Source organism: Symphalangus syndactylus, chromosome 13 (assembly GCF_028878055.3).
Source record: "Symphalangus syndactylus isolate Jambi chromosome 13, NHGRI_mSymSyn1-v2.1_pri, whole genome shotgun sequence".
Taxonomy (NCBI): Eukaryota; Metazoa; Chordata; class Mammalia; order Primates; family Hylobatidae; genus Symphalangus; species Symphalangus syndactylus.
In genome coordinates, this window is record NC_072435.2 from 36,337,142 (window position 1) to 36,357,508 (window position 20,367).

Here is a 20,367-nt window from a genome sequence, read left to right on the forward strand (position 1 = left end):
TAACACAGTGAAACCCCATCCACTAAAAATACAAAAAATCATCCAGGCGTGGTGGCGGATGCCTGTAGTCCCAGCTACTTGGGAGGCTGAGGCAGGAGAATGGCATGAACCTGGGAGGCGGAGCTTGCAGTTAGCCGAGATCATGCCACTGGGCGACAGAGCAAGATTCTGTCTCAAAAATAATAATAAAATAAAATAAAATAAAAATGAAGTGGCTGAGAACCAGACCTGAGCTCAAGTACTATCCTATTGTTTATTTTTTAAAAAATTCCAGAAGAGGCTGGGCGCGGTGGCTCATGCCTGTAATCCCAGCACTTTGCGAGGTTGAGGTGGGCGGATCATGAGGTCAGGAGATCGAAACCATCCTGGCTAACACGGTGAAAACCCGTCTCTACTAAAAAATACAAAAAAAATTAGCCGGCCTGGTGGCGGGTGCCTGTAGTACTCGGCGGGTGCCAAGTAGTCCCAGCTACTCGGGAGGCTGAGGCAAAAGAATGGCATGAACCCGGGAGGCAGAGCTTGCAGTGAGCTGAGATTGCGCCACTGCACTCCAGCCTGGGAGACAGCGAGACTCCGTCTCAAAAAAAAAAAAAAAAAAAAATTCCAGAAGAGTTCCTTTGCCTACAAACTGGGCAAGAGTCTGAGAATAAATGTTTAGTTTAACCAGGTATATAAGGTCTTAGAAGGAGTAAGTATTTGTAGCACTTGTCATCTGCAATCTGTCACACATGTAGCCATGTTTTGGGATCTAATGCTGCAACTTGGTCAAAAACAAATTTTTTTTTTTTTTTGAGACAGTGTCTCACTCTTGTTGCCCAGGCTGGAATTACAGGTGCCCGCCACCACGTCTGGCAAATTTTTTGTATTTTCAGTAGAGACAGGGTTTTGCCATGTTGGGCAGGCTGGTCTCCAACTCCTGACCTCAGGTGATCCAGCCACCTTGGCCTCCCAAAGTGCAGGGATTACAGGCATAAGCCACCGCATCCCCAGCTAAGACAAAATTTAAAGATGTACACATCTAAGCTAGTTAGGAAGTGTCCAGTAATTACTAGTGAGGATGTGTACAAAAGAAAGGAACCTGGAAACACTGACCCAGGGTCCAAGTTTAACTGCCCTCTTATATGCTACCAAAGCCTCCTTCTAGGTTGAAAATGAGCCAAATGGGGCCGGGCATGGTGGCTCACGCCTGTAATCTCAGCACTTTGGGAAGCTAAGGCGGGAGGACCACTTGAGGTCAGGAGTTCTAGACCAGTCTGGCCAACGTGGTGAAACCCCATCTCTACTAAAAATACAAAAATTAGCTGGGCGTGGTGGTGCCCGCCTATAATACTAGCTACTTGGGAGGCTGAGGCAAGAGAATCGCTTGAAACTGGGAGGCGGAGGTTGCAGTGAGCCGAGATTGTGCCATTGCACTCTAGCCTGGATGACAGAGCAAGACTGTCATGAAAGAAAGAAAGAAAGAAAGAAAGAAAGAAAGAAAGAAAGAAAGAAAGAAAGAAAGAAAGAAAGAGAGGAAGGAAGGAAGGAAGGAAGGAAGGAAGGAAGGAAAGAAAGAAAGGGAAAGGAAAGGAAAGAAAGAAAAGAAAGAAAGAAAGAAAGAAAGAAAGAAAGAAAGAAAGAAAGAGAAAGAAAGAAAGAAAGAAAGAAAGAAAGAAAGAAAGAAAGAAAGAAAGAAAGAAAGAAAGAAAGTCAGTCAGTCAAGCGGGGCCAGGCATGGTGGCTTACGCCTGTAATCCCAGCACTTTGGGAGGCTGAGGTAGGCAGATTACTTGAGGTCAGGAGTTCCGGACCAGCCTGGCCAATATGGTAAGACCCCATCTCTACTGAATATAAAAATTAGCTGGGTGTGGTGGCACATGCCTCTAATCCCAGTTACTTGGGAGGCTGAGGCAGGAGGATCTCTTGAACCTGGGAGGCAGAGGTTACAGTGAGCCGAGGTTACACCACCATGCTCCAGCCTGGGCAACACAGTGAGACTCCATCTCAAAAACAATTAAAAATAAAAGGAATCATCTGCTCTTACGCTTAGCCTCTCCGTCGGACTTGCTCCTCCTGGGCGTGCGAGGTTTGGAAAGGGGTTTGGGGGGGCTGTTGGCATCTGCCATTGCCACTCTACGGTCTTCACTTCTTGCTTGGTTCCCGTTTTCTAGACGTCCATTCACTTCCCGGTTGCAAGCATGAGCACCGTTCTCCAAGGACAAATCTTTATTTAAAAGGGATTTGACTTTAGCCAGGTAGCCCTCCTACAGCAGGAAAGGATAATTTAAGTAGCAGTGAATGTAAACAAGTGTCAGAGAACAAGGAAACACATGTGTTTCCTTCATCATCATCATCATCATCAGGCAATGAGGACAGCTGGGGATCTTGCTGCTCCCTGGTCACAGACAAGTTACTAGGAGGAGACATTTTTCTAGAGGCTGGGATGCTGAGAACTGACTTACCTCAGATAATTCTTCTTTACGTAATTTGGTTTCCAAGTCACATAACTGATTCTTTATTTCTGTTTGCAAAAATTCGTGCAAGAGATTCAATTTCTCCTTCACACATTCCTAAGGGAAGGATATAGGTTTAGCAGTCCCCACATTCCCAAGCTATTCACTAATGGACTAATACACAAATTATTGAGCTGCCTGATCACGTCACAATGACTGAATGGCAGGCAATACTGTCTCGGCCAAAACACTAAACAGTCATGAAATGTGTTCAGGGAATTTCCATTAGGATCACTTCACTCCTATCTCCAAAGTGGTGAAAAATGGGAAAGTTGGAGGCGAGATGGAGATATATCATGGTTTATAAGAATAATACTGTGCTTCTGTAAAGTGTCGGCCAGGCACAGTGACTCACACCTGTAATCCCAGCACTTTGGGAGGCCAAGGCAAGTGGATTGCTTTGAGCCCCAGAGTTCAAGACCAGCCTGGGGCGACATGACGAAATCCCATCTTTACAAAAAATATTTAAAAATTAGCTGGGCATAGTGGCTTGAGCCTGTAGTTAGAGCTATTCGGGAGGCTGAGTGGGAAAATCACTTGAGCCTGGGAGGTGAAGTTTGCAGTGAGCCAAAATTGTGCCACTGCACTCCAGCCTGGGCTACAGAATAAGACCCTATCTCAAAACGATAACAAAAACACAATAAAACAGTGTTACCAGGACAAGTTACAATCCAGAGTAGATTGTTTAGGAACTGAGATTGGTTAAAAAAAAAAAAAAAAACCTGGGCCAGGTGCGGTGGCTCATGCCTGTAATTCCAGCACTTTGAGAGGCCAAGGTGGGCAGATCACGAGCAGGAATTCTGGCCAACATGGTGAAACCCCATCTCTACTAATAATATAAAAATTAGCTGGGCGTGGTGGCACGTGCCTGTAGTCCCAGCTACTTGGGAGGCCAAGGCAGGAGAACAGCTTGAATCCAGGAGGCGGAGGTCGCAGTGAACCGAGATCGTGCCATTGCACTCTAGCCGGGGCAACAGAGTGAGACTCCATCTCAAAAAAAAAAAAAAAAAAAAAAAACCACCACAACCACCCAACTATTAGCAGCAAATTAGTGCTGACATTTAACAAGAATATCCAAATTATCTCTGAAACTTCATGGGAAAAAATGCAAAATCCATTTAAAGAAAACAAACTTATTTTTATGAGCCACAAAGTGTGTCAGTCAGATTTGGTAATAAGAAAAATTTTAAGGTGGAGATTACCTTTTCTGTTAAACTGTCTCTTTCCAAATCTTTGAGCCTGGGAGGAAGAAATAGGGGAGAAAATACAAACACTTGTTAAGCAACTTCATTTGCCTGTAAGAATATCACAGTTCTAAAGAAGTTTCGGACACAAACAAGTTGAACACGAGTGTTAGATAAGCTGGCTTTTGTCTCCCTGCAAGAGTCTAGAGTGTCCTACTGGAATGCCTAATGCTAAGAAGTCATCGATCTGAACAAGGTTCCCCTTCTGGGGGTCATTTTTCTGATGATTGTGAGATTACATAGCAGCTCTGTATCAGAATATGTATATATGTGTATATATATATATATATATATATACACACACACATACGTACACACACACACACGTACACACACACACACAGCAGCTCTGTAACAGAATCTGTGTGTGTATATATATACACATACATACATATACATTATATAGATAGATAGATAGATAGACAGACAGACATGGAGTCTCGCTCTGTTGCCCAGGCTGGAGTGCAGTGGTACAATCTCAGCTCACTGCAACCCTCACCTTCTGGGTTCAAGTGATTCTCTCACCTCAGCCTCCCGCGTAGCTGGGATTATAGGCGCCACCAGCCTCGTTAATTTTTTGTATTTTGAGTAGAGACAGGGTTTCACCATGTTGGCCAAGTTGGTCTTGAATTCCTGACCTCAAGTGATCCGCCTGCCTCAGTCTCCTTAAGTGCTAGGATTACAGGCGTGAGCCACCATGTCTGGTGTGTGTGTGTGTGTGTATATATATATATATATTTTTTTTTTTTTGAGATAGGGTTTTGCTCTTGTTGCCCAAGCTGGAGTGCAATGGTGCGATCTCAGCTCACCACAACCTCTGCCTCCCAGGTTCAAGCAATTCTCCTGGCTCAGCCTCCCGAGTAGCTGGGATTACAGGCATGCACCACCACACCCAGCTAATTTTATATTTTTAGCAGAGACAGGGTTTCTCCGTGTTGGTCAGGCTGGTTTCGAACTCCTGACCTTAGGTGATCCGCCTGCCTCAGCCTCCCAAAGTGCTGGGGTTACAGGCATGAGCCATCATGCCCAGCCTGTATATTTTAAAAGGTACCAGGGACCAGGCATGGTGGCTCACGCTTATAATCCCAGCACTTTGGGAGGCCAAGGCGAGCGGATCACTTGAGCCCAGGTGTTCAGACCAGCCTGGGCAACATGGCGAAACTCCATCTCTACAAAAATACAAAAATTAGTGGCTGGGCTGGTGGCTGATGCCTGTAATTCCAACACTTTGGGAGGCCGAGGTGGGTGGATTACCTGAGGTCAAGGGTTTGAGACTAGCCTGGCCAACATGGCAAAACCCCATCTCTACTAAAAATACAAAAATTAGCCGGGCATGGTGGTGGGTGGCTGTAATCCCAGCAACTTGGGAGGCTGAGGCAGGAGAATCACTTGAACCCAGGAGGCGGAGGTTGCAGTGAGCCGGTCACACCATTGCACTCTAGCCTGGGCAACAAGAGTGAAACTCTGTCTCAAAAAAAAAAAAAAAAAAAAATAGCTAGGTTTGGTGGCATGTGCTTGTGGTCCCAGTTACTTGGGAGGCTGAGGAAGGAAGATCACCTGAGCCCGGGAGGTGGAGGCCACAGTGAGCCGTGACTGCATCACTGCACTCCAGTCTAGGAGACAGAGTGAGACCCTGACTCAAAAAGATACCAGGAAAGAGGGGGCAGGTCATATAGTTGGGGCCCTTCCCTAAGGGAAATGACCTACAGCTGGTCTTTCTCCAGTTGGGTCTGACAACAGCCCATAACAAGGTGTGCCACAGTATGGCCAGTGTCAGAATGAGTAGCCCAGGGCCACAGGACACTGTGGGGAACAGCCAAGCCAGCTGATGTTCCTAAAGGCCTGGTTGGGGGTGGTGGCATTTTAATGAGGATGAAATGGGGGAGTCAAGCATCTAGGGAAGCAAGGGGTACCCATACACAGGGCGGATAGAGGTGAAGTTAGAGGAGGTGGCTGGCGCCTCCCCGAATAACTCATTCTTCAGGATGTCTCTAGCTAATCATTCCTAAATGTAGAAATGCCAGGAGTTTGCCTGGAAAATCGTGGTCTGATTTGATTACTGACAATTAGTGGCTTGACTCTTTCAGGGACAAAGAGGGAAAAAATAAAAACAATAGCCGGGTGCAGTGCTGCAGTGCTGCGTGCCTGTAACCCCAGCTACTCAGGAGGCTGCGGTGGGAGGATGGCTTGTGGCCAGGAGTTCAAGTCCAGCCTGGACAACATAGGGAGATCCTATCTCTTCAGAAAAAAATAAAGGAACAAGAGAAGGTACCAAGGAAAGGGAGAGGAACACAGGCTGTTGTTCCCAGCCTGGGTGCTAACTACAGACTGTGGGGTGAGAACAGGTCTAACCAGCTGGGTAAGTGTCTGTTGGTGGAGAGAAGGTGCCCCAGGCAGGGACCAGGCCACTGCCATCTCTGGACCTTCCCACCTAGCACCTGCACAGACAGGTGCTCAGTTATCATTTGCCGGAAGGGCAGAAGTGGCTCCTCCAGGCTGGCCTTCCTAGAGGGTAAGTGCAGGCAGCAGCATGAGGAATGCTTTGCTGGACCGATGTCTTACAGCGGCTGCTGTGGGTCATGCGGGACCTGATTCCCCATCAGCGCCGCTCACATCTGAGCACCTGCTGAATGCCAGGCCCTGCTCCAGGCAATGAGCTAAGTGATTAGATGTAGGTGTCACTAGGCAGGGACTTCTTGACTTGCTGCGTGGTTAGGAAAGACCATTCTGTAGGGCCGGGCGTGGTGGCTCACGCCTGTAGTCCCAGCACTTTGGGAGGCTGAGGCGGGCGGATCATGACGTCTGGAGATTGAGACCATCCTGGCTAACACGGTGAAACCCCGCCTCTACTAAAAATACAAAAAATTAGCCAGGCGTGGTGGCAGGCGCCTGTAGTCACAGCTACTCGGGAGGCTGAGGCAGAAGAATGGCGTGAACCCAGGAGGCAGAGCTTGCAGTGAGCCGAGATCATGCCACTGCACTCCAGCCTGGGCGACAAGGCAAAACTCTGTCTCAAAAACAAAACAAAAAAAAGGACTGCTGTGTAGAAGAGACACTTAGCACCCTGCAAACACAGTGGTAATATAGACTGTATATTATATACACTGTATCACTTGGACTCAAGGTGCTGCAAGGCCAGGCGAGATGCAGTAACTCATGCCTGTAATCCCAGCACTGTGGGAGGTCAAGGCAGGAGGATCACTTGAGGTCAGGAGTTTGAGACCAGCCTGGGCTACATTGAGAGATCCCATCTCTACAAAAAAAAATGTAAAAATTAGCTGGGTGTGGTTAGTGTGCACCTGTGGTGCCAGCTACTTGGGAGGCTGAGGTGGGAGGATCACTTGAGCCTGGGAGGTTGAGGCTGCAGTGAGTTATGATGGTACCACTGCAATCCAGCCTGTTCAGCCTGGGCAACAGAGCAAGACCCTGTCTCAAAAAAAAAAAAAAAAAAAAAAGATGCTTTGACATTAGGATTTCCAGGAGCACAAGGAACCTCTTCCAGGCAAAAGTCATTCTACCCTTGTAGCAACTGGGGTCCAAGGAGAGCCTTAAGTCAGGAGGGCTACAGAAACTGGTACTTCTGACCAGAGGCACACACGCTGTGGTAACAGCATTACACTTGACTTCTCAGTCACTCCGCTGAGAAAACTGGAAGGACATGGCTTCTACCTCGACCAAGCCAGCCAGTCTCCTGATCCCGAGGTTGCCTGGGGTGTGAAGGACAAGGCTCAACTGATTGTGGAGACCAAGGTGTCCTTGCAGAATGGGTCTGCTTTCTTTCAACCCCTCTTATGAACTGGGATATTTAGCCCGGCAAAGAGAATATAGAAACCTTCAAAACCCCTAGAATGTCTCATCCAGTAGAGACTGGATTTAACCTGCCTGACCCCAGGGTGACAGGTGGGATCCCAGGCAGGCAGTGAGGAGCTGGCGGGAGGGTCACTTTAGAGACATCCCTTCCCTGGTAAAACTGTGATGACACCGATCACACCTGCTGAAACCAGGAGGGTCGCAGACAGCCGTGAAGGACGTAGCAGAGGACTCAGAATGCTGGCTTAGTGCCCAGCCTGAGACCCTATATTCCTTCCTAGTGTTTCCCTTGGAGATTATCCCTCCGCAGAGGGGAGATAAGTTATATATAAACAGCTGGCCCGGCATGGTGGCTCATGCCTGTAATCCCAGCACTTTGGGAGGCCGAGGCGGGCGGATCACCTGAGGTCAGGAGTTCAAGACCAGCCTGACCAACATGAAGAAACTCTGTCTCTACTAAAAATCCAGAATTAGCCAGGCATGGTGGCACATGCCTATAATCCCAGCTACTCAGGAGGTTGAGGCAGGAGAATCGCTTGAACCCGGGAGGTGGAGACTGTGGTGAGCCGAGGTCGAGCCATTGCACTCCAGCCTGGGCAATAAGAGTGAAACTCCGTCTCAAAAAAAAAAAAAGATATATATGAACAACCACAGAGGAATAAGGCAAATACATGCCTGCGGGCTTCCCAAGAGAAAGGGTATAACAGCCTCAGGAAGAGGTTGAGAGCTCTGTGCGAACCGGGCACAGGAAGCTGCTCAAACAGGGGCACCATCGAGAAGCGGCTGGCTCTGGAAACATACAAGAAACAAACGCGAGACTGGCCACATACAGGGAGGGAAAGGCACCTCCAGAGAGGAGGCTGGAGACAGTCAGAGGGAGGGCAGAAGCATCACACTTATCAATCTTGTTCCGTAGTTAACAAACCACCAAAGCAGTCAAGGGGGAGTAGAACCAATGACATCAGAACCATGTTAAGAAAACTAACCCGGCAGAGGTATCTAGTATAGATTGGATAGGAAGAAATTATAAAATGTTAGATTACTGTAACACCTCTACACCAGAAATGCTGGTCTGAAATACAGCAGACCATGGCTGGGCACAGTGGCTCATGGCTGTAATCTCTACACTCGGGAAGCCAGGACAGGAGGATCACTTGAGCTCAGGAATTCGAGACTAGCCTGGGCAACAGAGTGAGACCCTGTCTCTACAAGAAAGAATAATTAGCTGAGTGTGGTAGAATGCACCTATAGTCCTAGCTACTCGGGAGGCAGAGGCAAGAGGATCACTAGAGCTCAGGAATTTGTGACCAGCCTGGGCAATACAGTGAGACCCTGTCTCTACAAGAAAACAGTAATTAGCTGGGTATGATAGCATGCACCTGTACTCCTAGCTGCTCAGGAGGCCGAGGCGGAAGGATCACTAGAGCCCAGGAATTTGAGACCAGCCTGGGCAACACAGTGAGACCCTGTCTCTACAAAAAATAGTAATTAGCTGGGTGTGGTGGCATGCACCTATAGTCTTAGCTACTCAGGAGGCTGAGGCGGGAGGATCACTAGAGCCCAGGAATTCAAGACCAGCCTGGGCAACACAGCGAGACCCTGTCTCTACAAAAAATAGTAATTAGTAATTATCTGGGTGTGCTAGCATGTACCTATAGGCCTAGCTACTCGGGAAGCTGAGGCGGGAGGCTCAATAGAGCCCAGGAATTCAAGACTAGCCTGGGCAACACAGCAGAGACTCCGCCTAAACAAAAAATAGTAATTAGCTTGGTGTGGTAGCATGCACCTGTGGTCGTAGCTACTCAGGAGACTGAGGCAGGAGGATCACTAGAGCCCAGTGAGCTATAATTGTGCCGCTGCATTCCAACCTGGGTGACAGAGCAAGACCTTGTCTCTAAAAATAAAATATAGTGGACCATGCAAGACAAGTTACAAGTCTCTGTCAAACCAGCTTCTTCAGGCTGGCTGCATGGCAGCTGGAGCAGGGCTGCCCAAGAAGGCATCTGCAGTAGGCAAAAGAGTAGACCCACTGGGCGCGGTGGCTCATGCCTGTAATCCCAGCACTTTGGGAGGCTGAATCGGGTAGATCACCTGAGCTCAGGAGTTGAAGACCAAGCTGGGCAACATGGCAAAACCCCATCTCTACTAAAAAACAAAAATCAACCGGACTTGGTGGCTCACACCTGTAATCTCAGCTACTCAAGAGGCTGAGGCACAAGAATCATTTGAACCCAGGAGGCAGAAGTTGCAGTGAGCCGAGATCATGCCACTGCACTCCAGCCTGGGCGACAGAGCGAGACTCCATCTCAAAAAGAGTGGACCCACCAAAAAATGTTCATGCCCTAATCCCTGGAACCTGTGAATATATTACTTTACGTGGCAAAAGTGACTTTGCAGATGTAACTAAGAATACAGCCCTTGAGATGGGGAGATTATCCTGGATTATCTGGGGTGGGCCCAATCTAATCACTTCAGTCCTTAAGAGCACAGAACCTTTCTAGCTGCAGAGAGTGGGCAACGTTGGAGGACGGGTCAGAGAGAGATGCAATCCACAAATGCTGACTTTAAAGGTAGAGGAAGGGGGCATGAGCCGAGGGATGAGACTGCCTCCAGAAACGGGCAACGATCCTCAGAACCAGTGAAGAAAACGGGACCTGAGTCTTACAACTATCAACTTCTGCCAACACCCCAAAATAGGAAACAGATTCTCCCCTGCAGCCCCCAGAAAGGAATGCAGCCTTCTTACACCTTGATTTTCGTCCGGTGAGACCCACATCAGATTTCTGACCTGCCTAAGATAATAAGTGTATGTCCTTTAAGCCAGCAAGTTTGAGGCAAGACCCTCCACCTGCAAAAAGATTATGACTCGCTGAAGACTCAGATTATTTTATTTTATTTTATTTTTTTTTTTGAGAAGGAGTCTCGCTCTTTCACCCAGGCTGGAGTGCAATGGTGCGATCTCGGCTCACTGCAGGCTCCGCCCCCCGGGGTTCACGCCATTCTCCTGCCTCAGCCTCCCGCGTAGCTGGGACTACAGGCGCTGGCCACCTCGCCCGGTTAATTTTTTGTATTTTTAGTAGAGATGGGGTTTCACCGTGTTAGCCAGGATGGTCTCGATCTCCTGACCTCGTGATCCGCCCACCTCAGCCTCCCAAAGTGCTGGGATTACAGGCGTGAGCCACCGCGCCCGGCCTATTTTTTTTTTTTTTTTTTTTTTTTTTGAGGCGGAGTCTCGCTCTGTTGCCCAGGCTGGAGTTCAGTGGCGCGATCTCGGCTCACTGCAACCTCCGCCTCCCAGGTTCAAGCAATTTTCCTGCCTCAGCTTCCCATGGAGGTGGGACTATAGGCGCATGCCACCACACCTGGCTAATTTTTTTTTGTATTTTTAGTAGAGACGGGGTTTCACCGTGTTAGCCAGGATGGTCTCGATTTCCTGACCTTGTGATCCGCCCGCCTCGGCCTCCCAAAGTGCTGGGATTACAGGCGTGAGCCACTGCGCCTGGCTGATTTTTTTTTTTTTTTTTTTTTTTTGAGACAGAGTCTCACTCCTTCACCCAGGCTAGAGTGCAGTGGTGTAATCTCGGCTCACTGCAACCTCCGCCTCCGGGTTCAAGCAATTCTCCCGCCTCAGCCTCCCGAGCAGCTGAAACTACAGACACACACCACCACGCCCGGCTATTTTTTGTATTTTTAGTAAAGATGGGGTTTCACTATGTTGGCCAGGCTGGTCTCGAACTCCTGGCCTCAAGTGATCCACCCACCTCAGCCTCCCAAAGTGCTAGAATTATAGACATGAGCCACCGCACCCGGCCTAGATGACTGTATTTTTTAAGTAATATTTTTCATTAAGGTATGTACAGTGTTTTAGGTATAATACTACTGCATAGTTAAGACTTATAGTGTAATAATTTTTGAGACAGGGTCTTGCTCTGTCACCCAGGCTGGAGTGCAGTGGCACAATCATGGCAAACTGCAGCCTCAACCTCACGGGTTCAAGTGATCCTCCCACCTCTGCCTCCGGAGTAGCTGAGACCCCAGATGCATGCCACCACTTTTGGCTTTTTTTTTTTTTTTTTTTTTGAGATGGGGGGTCTTCCTATGTTGCCCAGACTAGTCTTGAACTCCTTGGCTCAAGCAATCCTCCTGCCTCGGCCTCCCAAAGTGCTGGGATTACAGGCATGAGCCACTGCACACGGCCTAGTCTAATAACTTTTACACATACTGGGAAACCAAAACGTGTGTGTGACTCACTTTCTTGCTAGATTCACTTTACTGCAGTGGTCTGGAACCAAACCCACAGCATCCCCACTGTACACACAGGACCACGTAATAATCAGTGACGAAGGGCTTTGGACAGGTGCTGCTCTCAACACATCTATACCGATAAGCTCAGTCTTCCTAACACCACTGTCGAGCAGGCAGCCCCACCCCCTTTTTATAGATGAAACACCAAGGCACCAAGAAGTTCAATAACTTAGACATACAGCTGGCAAGTAGGGCAGGATTTGAACCCCAGCAGTCTGTACCCCTAGAATTCTACCACAGGGGAGCAAAACAAGAGGTAAGTCAATTTTGCCTTATTCAGTATGTACTCAGTAGTAGCCAAGGAACTGGAGTTAAGAGTTCAAGACCTAGCTTAATCCAATCACAGAATGACTAGCAGTAAGAAAGCTGTAGCAGTTACGAAAGCTAATCAGTTGTGCGAAGGAGGCTGCTAGCATCAGTGTTAATCCAGGCTGTACAGGGGAAGAGCTGGCATGGAAGCATTCAAGTCTACTGTGCTCCAAGATGCAGATACAGTGAATATGGCAGACACGCTCTGGTAACAGACCCTGAAATAATCACTAATTTCAGTGTTATAATGGCACCATGCGGGGTACACCGACAAAATTCAACACTCTTATTGTGGAGAAGCAAGCCTAGCTGTCTGAGAGCAGGCTTAAGAATGAATTAACAGGCCAGGCACAGTGGCTCACACCTGTAATCCCAACAGTTTGTGGGGCTGAGGCAGGCGGATCACTTGAGTCCAGGAGTTCAACACCAGCCTGGCCAACACAGTAAACCCTGGTTTCTACTAAAAATAAGAAAAAGTTAGCCGGGCGTGGTGGCACATGCCTGTAATCCCAGCTACTCAGGAGGCTAAGGCAGGAGAATCGCTTGAACCCAGGAGGCGGAGGTTGCAGTGAGCCAAGTTCGCACCACTGCACTCCAGCCTGGGCGACAGCATGAGACTCTGTCTCAAAAATAAAATAAAATAAAAACAATGAACCAGCTGGACACCATCATACCTGTAATCCCAGCATTTTGGGAGGCTAAGGCAAGTGGATCACTTGAGGTCAAGAGTTTGAACCAGCCTGGTCAACATGGCAAAACCCAGTCTCTAACAAAAATACAAAAATTACCTGGGCTTGGTGGCGGGTGCCTGTAATCCCAGCTACTCGGGACACTGAAGTAGGAGAATCGCTTGAACACGGGAGGCGGAGGTTGCAGTGAGCCGAGATCATGGCCACTGCACTCCAGCCTGGGCGACAGAGCAAGACTCAGCCTCGAGGGGGAAAAAAAAAAAATTAGCTGGGCGTGGTGGTGCACACCTGTAATCCCAGCTACTTGGGAAGCTGAGACAGGAGAATTGCTTAAACTCAGGAGGCGGAGGCTGCAGTGAGCTGGGATCACACCATTGCACTGCAGCCTGGGCCACTGAGCAAGACCCTGCCTCAATTAAAAAAAAAAAAATCTAAGTTTCAGGTACTGTTGGATGCCATGTTTGTTTATTTTTCATTTAATGAAATATTTTCAAAATGTAAAAAAAAAAAATCTGTGGAGTCATGTAAACTACAATTTCAATGTCTACCACATGGTCAAAAGCAGTCCTCCAAAACTCCAATGCCTACAGTGAAGCAATCTGAGTTTAAAGAAATGTGGAACCCAGGGTCAATGGTGGATTGTAAGGCTCACCTAACGGGATTCCAATTCAGCCAAACAAAATATTTGCACAGGGCCAACAGGGCCCCTGAGCCAGTGGCAACCCCAGTTGAAGGGAAAGGCTTTGGCAAGCAGCGGACCTTGGCAGGAATTCCTGCTTCCTGGCAGTTAACTCCTGCAGCATCCACTTTTAAGAACTCTTGAGGAATAATGGCTGGGCCCAGTGGCTCACGCCTGTAATCTCAGCCCTTTGGGAGGCCAAAGCAGAGGACTGCTTCAGCCCAGGAGTTCAAGACCAGCCTGGGCAACAAAGCAAGACCCTCATCTCTAAAAAAAAATTTTTTTTTTTCTGAGACAGAGTTTCACTCCTGTTGCCCAGGCTGGAGTGCAATGGTGCAATCTTGGCTCACTGCAACCTCCGCCTCCCAGGTTCAAGCGATTCTCCTGCCTCAGCCTCCCGAGTAGCTGGGATTACAGGCGCCCGCCACCATACCTGGCTAATTTTTTTGTATTTTTAGTAGAGATGGGGTTTCGCCACGTTGGCCAGGCTGGTCTCAAACTCCTGACCTCAGGTGATCCGCCCATTTCGGCCTCCCAAAGTGCTGGGATTACAGACGTGAGCCACCGTGCCCAGCCTTCTAAAAAATTTTTTAAGGATTAGCTGGGCATGGTGGCATGTGCCAGCCCTCAGGAGGCTAAGGCAGGAGGACTGCTTGAGCTCAGGGGTTCGAGGCTGCAGTAAGCCATGATTGTGCCACTGCATTCCAGCCTGGGTGACACAGTGAGATCCTGTCTCTTAAAAAATCAACTGAAAAAAACAAGCTAAGTTAGCCACTAGCATGTGAACCTTTATGTGCCATGCATATTCTCATTTAACCCAATACCAGCTGAAAACCCATGTCATTATTCCTAGACTATGGATATAGAGGTGGCATACGCTTGTTTAAGGTCGTGGAGCCAGTGGAGGCCATGTTTTCAAGAAGGCTGGGCAGGCTGGGCATGGTGGCTCACACCCGTAATCCCAACACCTTGGGAAGCTGAGGCAGGAGGATCACTTGAGGCCAGGAATCGAAGACCAGCCTGAGCAACATGGCAAGACCCCATCTCTATAAAATAAAAAAAAAGGAATAAAAAAGGAAGGCCGGGTCCAAACTTCTCTGAATTGGGTGTAACATCATGAAGCCAGGCACTTTCATAATTTCACTTCCATTCCATTTTAAATCAAGTTTTATTTTGGGAGGATACTGGCACAGATGATTCAAGAAGATATATACCCACTAACTGGTTAAGAAGTGGTTTGACTATAATCCCAGCACTTTGGGAGGCTGAGGCAGGTGGATCACTTGAGGTCAGGTGTTCAAGACCAGCCTGGCCAACATGGAGAAACCCCGACTCTACTGAAAACACAAAAATTAGCCAGGCGTGGTGGTATGCACCTGTAATCCCAGCTACTTGGGAGGCTGAGGCAGGAGAATCACTTGAACCCCGGAAGTAGAGGTTGCAGTGAGCCAAGATCACGCCACTGCATTCCAGCCTGGGTGAAAGAACGAAACTCCATCTCAAAAAAAAAAAAAAAAACCAACAAAGTAGTAGTTAAGACATGATGGCTCATACTTGTAATCCTAACCTTTGGGACACATAGGCAGAAGGACTGCTTGAGGGCAGGGGTTTAAGACCAGCCTGGGCAATATGGTGAAACCTCACGTATACAGAAACAAAAACTAAGAAAGTCAGCTGGGCATGGTGGTGGGCGCCTGTGGTCCCAGCTACTCAGGAGGCTGAGGATCCCTTGAGCCCAGGAGTTCAAGGCTACAATGAGTTATAATTGTGCCAGGGCACTCCAGCCTGGACAACAGAGTGAGACCCATCTCTAAAAATAAAAAGTGTTTCTTTTTTTGAGACAGTGTCTCACTGTCACCCAGGCTGGAGTGCAGTAGCGCGATCTCGGCTCGCTACATACAGCCTCAACCTCTGGGGCTCAAGTGATACTCCCACCTTAGTCTGTTGAGTAGTTGGGACCACAGGCGCACAGCACTACTCCTGGCTAATTTTTGTATTTTTAGTAGAGATGGGGTTTTGCCCTGTTGCCCAGGCTGGTCTCAAACTCCTGGCTCATGAGATTCGTCCGCCACTGCCTCCCAAATTGCTGGGATTACAGGCGTAAGCCACAGCACCCAGCCTTCAAAAAAAAAAAAAAAAAAAAAGAAAGAAAAGAAAAAGGGGGGGGTTGAACCAAATATCCATCCCTCCCCAAAGACCCAAATCAGAACTGGACTGGCCCAACCAGGTCATTTAACAAGCCCAAGGAAATAGAAAAATGGCAAAGAGTGCTTTCACAAATCCAGCTGGAAGTGTCCACGCCTGGTGAGGGTTCCTATGACTCATGCACACCTCACTTGAACAAATTTTCAGGAATGAACTGATGGCGTTCATGAACAAGGGGCTGGGACCAGTGCTCCCACTGATCCTTGTGCACGGAAGTTGGACAGAGGCATGAACTGCTAAAGCCAGGGCCTCCAACATTAGACACACACACTAAAGAACACACCCATGAACACACACAAACACACACGAAAGTGTAGCCAGTTCTCATTAGCAAGACTTCCCTGATGCCCACGGCTCACAGGCACAGATTTACAGGAAAAGACCAACCATGCAGCCTTCACGTTTCCCGGGCCCTGCGCTGCAATGCACGGTTAAAGTTCCTGCCAAAACATGGACTTTCCCAAGGAGCAAGAACCACACAGTCCCAAGTGACAGAATGAGTTCCCCCCAAGGAAGGCTGGGCTCTCAAACATGAGCCAGCCCAGCCCAGGCCCCGACGGGTGACATCCGTCTCTGGAGGCCGCCATCGGGATGCACAGCTTTGGGGGAAAGGCACTGAGGGACCCCCCACCACAGAAGCGCCCCTGGGGACCGGGCCGGACACCGGAAGTGGAGGCCGAAGTGCCGGTGCCCGAGGGGTGTCCGTTGGCCGCGGGCTGCCCACTTCCTGTGCGACCAAGCTGGAGGCAGGAGCCCGGCCCACCGCTGCTTGGAGAAGGGGACCCCGGAGACGAACCCAAAGCTTGCTGTATTTGGGGATCAAAAGAGAACCCCCACCCCGCCTAGTTTCTAGCCACCAGGGAGCTACGGAGGAATCCACGGCCCATTTTGGCGCCAAACAGCCCGGGCACGCGCGACCGGAAGTGCCACCCTGCCCGCGCCAACTGCCGCTGCGCGCCGCACCACCCCACGCATGCGCGCCCGTCTGTCAGCAGCGGCCACCGGCCACCCCAAGGGGAAGCGACCCCCCACCCAGCTCCCTGCCTGGCCCCCCGAGTCCGCGTTCCCCCCCATGGTACCTACCGCCTGCGGACATCGTCGGGCAGCGAGATGGCCGGGACGGCCAGTGTGGGCACCCGGGCTGGGGCGGTACGCGCCGGCATCTCGGAGGCTTCAGCAGACGCAGCGGCGGGCAGCGCAGGCGCCCCGGCTTTTCGCGCGGAAACCGATGGGGAGGGGCGATGAGGGGAGGCGGCGTCTACCACCCCAGTCCGGGTGTGGGGGAGGAGGGGATGTACCAAACGGAGAGAGGCGATACCCTGTGCAGAAAGATGGAACGGAACCGGCCATGCCCAGGGAACACGCATGCGCAAGGCGGGCACACACCCCCGCGCGGAGCAGTGGGCTCGTCCAAGCTCCACGGTTTGCTGGGAGGTGGGCACGGTGCCCGAGGCATTCATTCATTCATTCTTTCAGGTGTGATGGGGATAAAGCAGCGAGAAGCCCCCAAGGGCTTGTGAGAGCCCTTGAGTGAAGTCCTCAGTTCCAATCCAACCTCCATCTATTTGCTGGCTATACGACCTTGGGTGGGTCACTAGGGCTCAGCCTCTGTGTCCTCATCTGTAAAACGGGGTAATTGCACCTACTCTAGAAAATCTTGAGTATGCACAGAATCTGTAGCTAGTACCAAGAATCTCACAGTGTATAGAGGCCCGTGCCACTTCTATACACAGTGTGTGTGGGGTTTTTTGTTCCCTTTTTTAAGTACCACGTGGTTCACGCCTGTCATCCCAGCACTTTGGGAGGCCAGGGTGGGAGGATCGCTTGAGCCCAGGAGTTTTAGACCAGCCTAGGTAACATAGAGAAACAGCATCCCCCCCAAAAAAAAAAACAAGAAAGAAAGAAAAAAACAAAAACAAAAATTAGCTAGGCATGGTGGCATGTGCCTGTAGTCCAAACTACTCCAGAGGTTGAGGCAGGAAGATCACTTGAACCGGAGAGGCAGAGGTTGCAGTGAGCCATGATTGTACCACTACATTCCAGCCTGGGAGACAGAGCAAGACCTTGTCTCAAAAAAATAAAAATAAAAAGTAAGAATAAATTAAGAAGCACCATGCCAGGCACAGTGGCTCACGCCTGTAATCCTAGTGCTTTGAGAGGCCCAGGTGGGAGGATCACTTAAGGTTAGGAGTTCAAGACCAGCCTGAGCAACACAGGGATATCCCATCTCTACAAAAAATACAAAGATTTGCTGGGCATGGTGACACACACCTGTAATCCTAGCTACTTGGGAGGCTGAGGTGGGAGGATGGCTTGAGCCCTGGCAGTGTAGGCTGCAGTGAGCCATGATTGGGCCACTGGACTCCTGCCTGGGCGACAGGGTAAGACCCTGTCTCACTCTGTCACCCCGGCTGGCGTGCAGTGGTGAGATCTTGGCTCACTGCAACCTCTGCCTCCCAGGTTCAAGCGATTCTCATGCCTCAGCCTCCCTAGTAGGCTGGGATTACGGGCGTACTCCACCATGCCTGGCTAATTTTTGTATTTTTAGTGGTAGAGACAGGGTTTCACCATGTTGGCCAGGCTAGTCTGGAACTCCTAGCCTCAAGCAGTCCACTTGCCTCAGCCTCCCAAAGTGCTAGGATTATAGGCCTAAGCCACCGCAACTGGCCAGAATTTTTTTTTTAAAGCACCAGAACGTGGGGGAAAGATTGTGTCTTTAACAAATGGTGCTGAGAAAACTGTATAACCACATACAAAAGAATGAAGTTGGACCCTTACCTTACACCATATACAAAAACACAAAATTTATTAAAGACTTAAACATAAGACCTGAAACTATAGTGCTCCCAGAAGAAAACATGGGGAAAACCTTCATGACATTGGATTTGGCAATGATTTCTTGGATATGACAGCAAAACACAGGCAACAAGACAAAAGATAGATAAATGGGTTTGCATCAAACTTAAGGATAGCTATACAGCAAAAGAAATGACCAACACAGTGAAAAGGCAACCTACAGAATGGGGAAAAAAAAAGTTTGCAAACTATATTATCTGGTAAAGGGTTAATATCCAGAATATATGAAAAATTAACAGCCAGGCATGGTGGTTCATGCTTGTGATCCCTGCACTTTGGGAGGCCCAGGCAGGCAGATCACTTGAGCCCGGTAGTTTTAGACCAGCCTGAGCAGCATGGCAAAACCTCGTCTCTACCAAAAAAAGAAGAAAAAAAATTATATAAAAAATAAATTACTACCAGTCAGTCTTGGTGGCTCACGCCTGTAATCCCAGCACTTTGAGAGGCCGAGGAGGGTGGATCACCTGAGGTCAGGAGTTTAAGACCAGCCTGGCCAACATGGTGAAACCCTGTTTCTCCTCAAAATATAAAAATTTGCTGGGCATGGTAGCGCGCCTGTAATCCCAGCTACTCGGAAGGCTGAGTCAGGAGAATCACTTGAACCCAGGATGCAGAGGTTGCAGTGAGCCGAGATTGCACCATTGCGCTCCAGCCTGGGCAACAAGAGAGAAACTCTGTCTCACATAAAAATTTTAAAAATAATAAATTTCTACAACGCAACAACAAAAACTCTATTTAAAAATGAACAAATGGGCTGGGTGCGGTGGCTCACATCTGTGATCCCAGCACTTTGGGAGGCTGAGGCGGCAGGTGGATCATGAGGTCAGGAGATCAAGACCATCCTGGCTAACATGGTGAAACCCCGTCTCTACTAAAAATACAAAAAATTAGCCAGGTGTGGTGGCAGTCTCTTGTAGTCTCAGCTACTCAGGAGGCCGAGGCAGGAGAATGGTGTGAACCTGGGAGGTGGAGCTTGCAGCAAGCTGAGATCGCGCCACTGCACTCCATCCAGCCTCAGCAACAGAACGAGACTCCATCTCAAAAACAAACAAAAAGAGCAAATGATTTGAATATATACTTTCCCAAAGAAGATAGGCAAATAGAAAACAAGCATATGAAAAGATGCTCAACATCACTGGTCTTCGGGGAAATGCAAATCAAAACCACAATGAAATATCCCTAAGACCCCTTAGAATGGCCACTGTCAAATAATAAGTGTTGGTGAAGATGTGGAGAAATTGGAACCCTTGTGCACGGTTGAGAGTCGAATAAAATATGGTGAAGCTGCTATGAGAAACAGCGTGGAAGTTCCTCAAAAAATTAAAAATAGAATTATCATATGATCCAGCAATCCCATTTCTGGATATAAATTCAAAAGAATTGAAAAGAGGATCTTAAAGAGATATTTGCATACCCGTCTTCATTGCAGCATTAGTCACAACAGCCAAGAGATAGGGAAAAAAAAAAAAAAGACCATATTGCTGCTAAGAGATGGGGTCTTGCTATGTTGCCCAGGCAGGTCTCAAACTCCTGGGCTCAAGGCATCCTCCCACCTCAGGTAGTAGCTTCTTAAGTAGCTGGGACTACAGGTATGTGCCACCATAATGGGCTAATTTTGTATATTTTTTGTAGAGACAGGATTTCTCCATGTTGCCCAGGTTGGTCTCAAACTCCTGAGCTCAAGCAATCTGCTGGCCTTGGCCTCCCAAAGCGCTGGGATTACAGGTGTAAGCCACTGCACCCAGCCTAATTCAGTCTTTAAAAAAGAAAAAATGGCC

The 20,367-nt window shown here is 48.9% G+C and overlaps 1 protein-coding gene across 8 annotated transcripts in view; it reads right to left on the reverse strand.

Moving 5' to 3' along the window:
• The window catches only part of DNMT1 (DNA methyltransferase 1), a 74,145-nt gene that overhangs the window by 46,886 nt on the left and 6,892 nt on the right, over positions 1-20,367 (reverse strand). For all 8 annotated transcript variants that reach the window (XM_055238201.2, XM_063615981.1, XM_055238199.2 and 5 more), the window contains 4 exons: positions 16,817-17,052; positions 3,695-3,731; positions 2,442-2,549; positions 2,024-2,243 (listed from right to left, as the gene is read on the reverse strand). In XM_055238201.2, coding sequence (XP_055094176.1) covers positions 2,024-2,243; positions 2,442-2,549; positions 3,695-3,731; positions 16,817-16,896 — 445 coding nt within the window. In that variant the 5' untranslated portion in view covers positions 16,897-17,052. The remainder of the gene's footprint in view (positions 1-2,023; positions 2,244-2,441; positions 2,550-3,694; positions 3,732-16,816; positions 17,053-20,367) is intronic.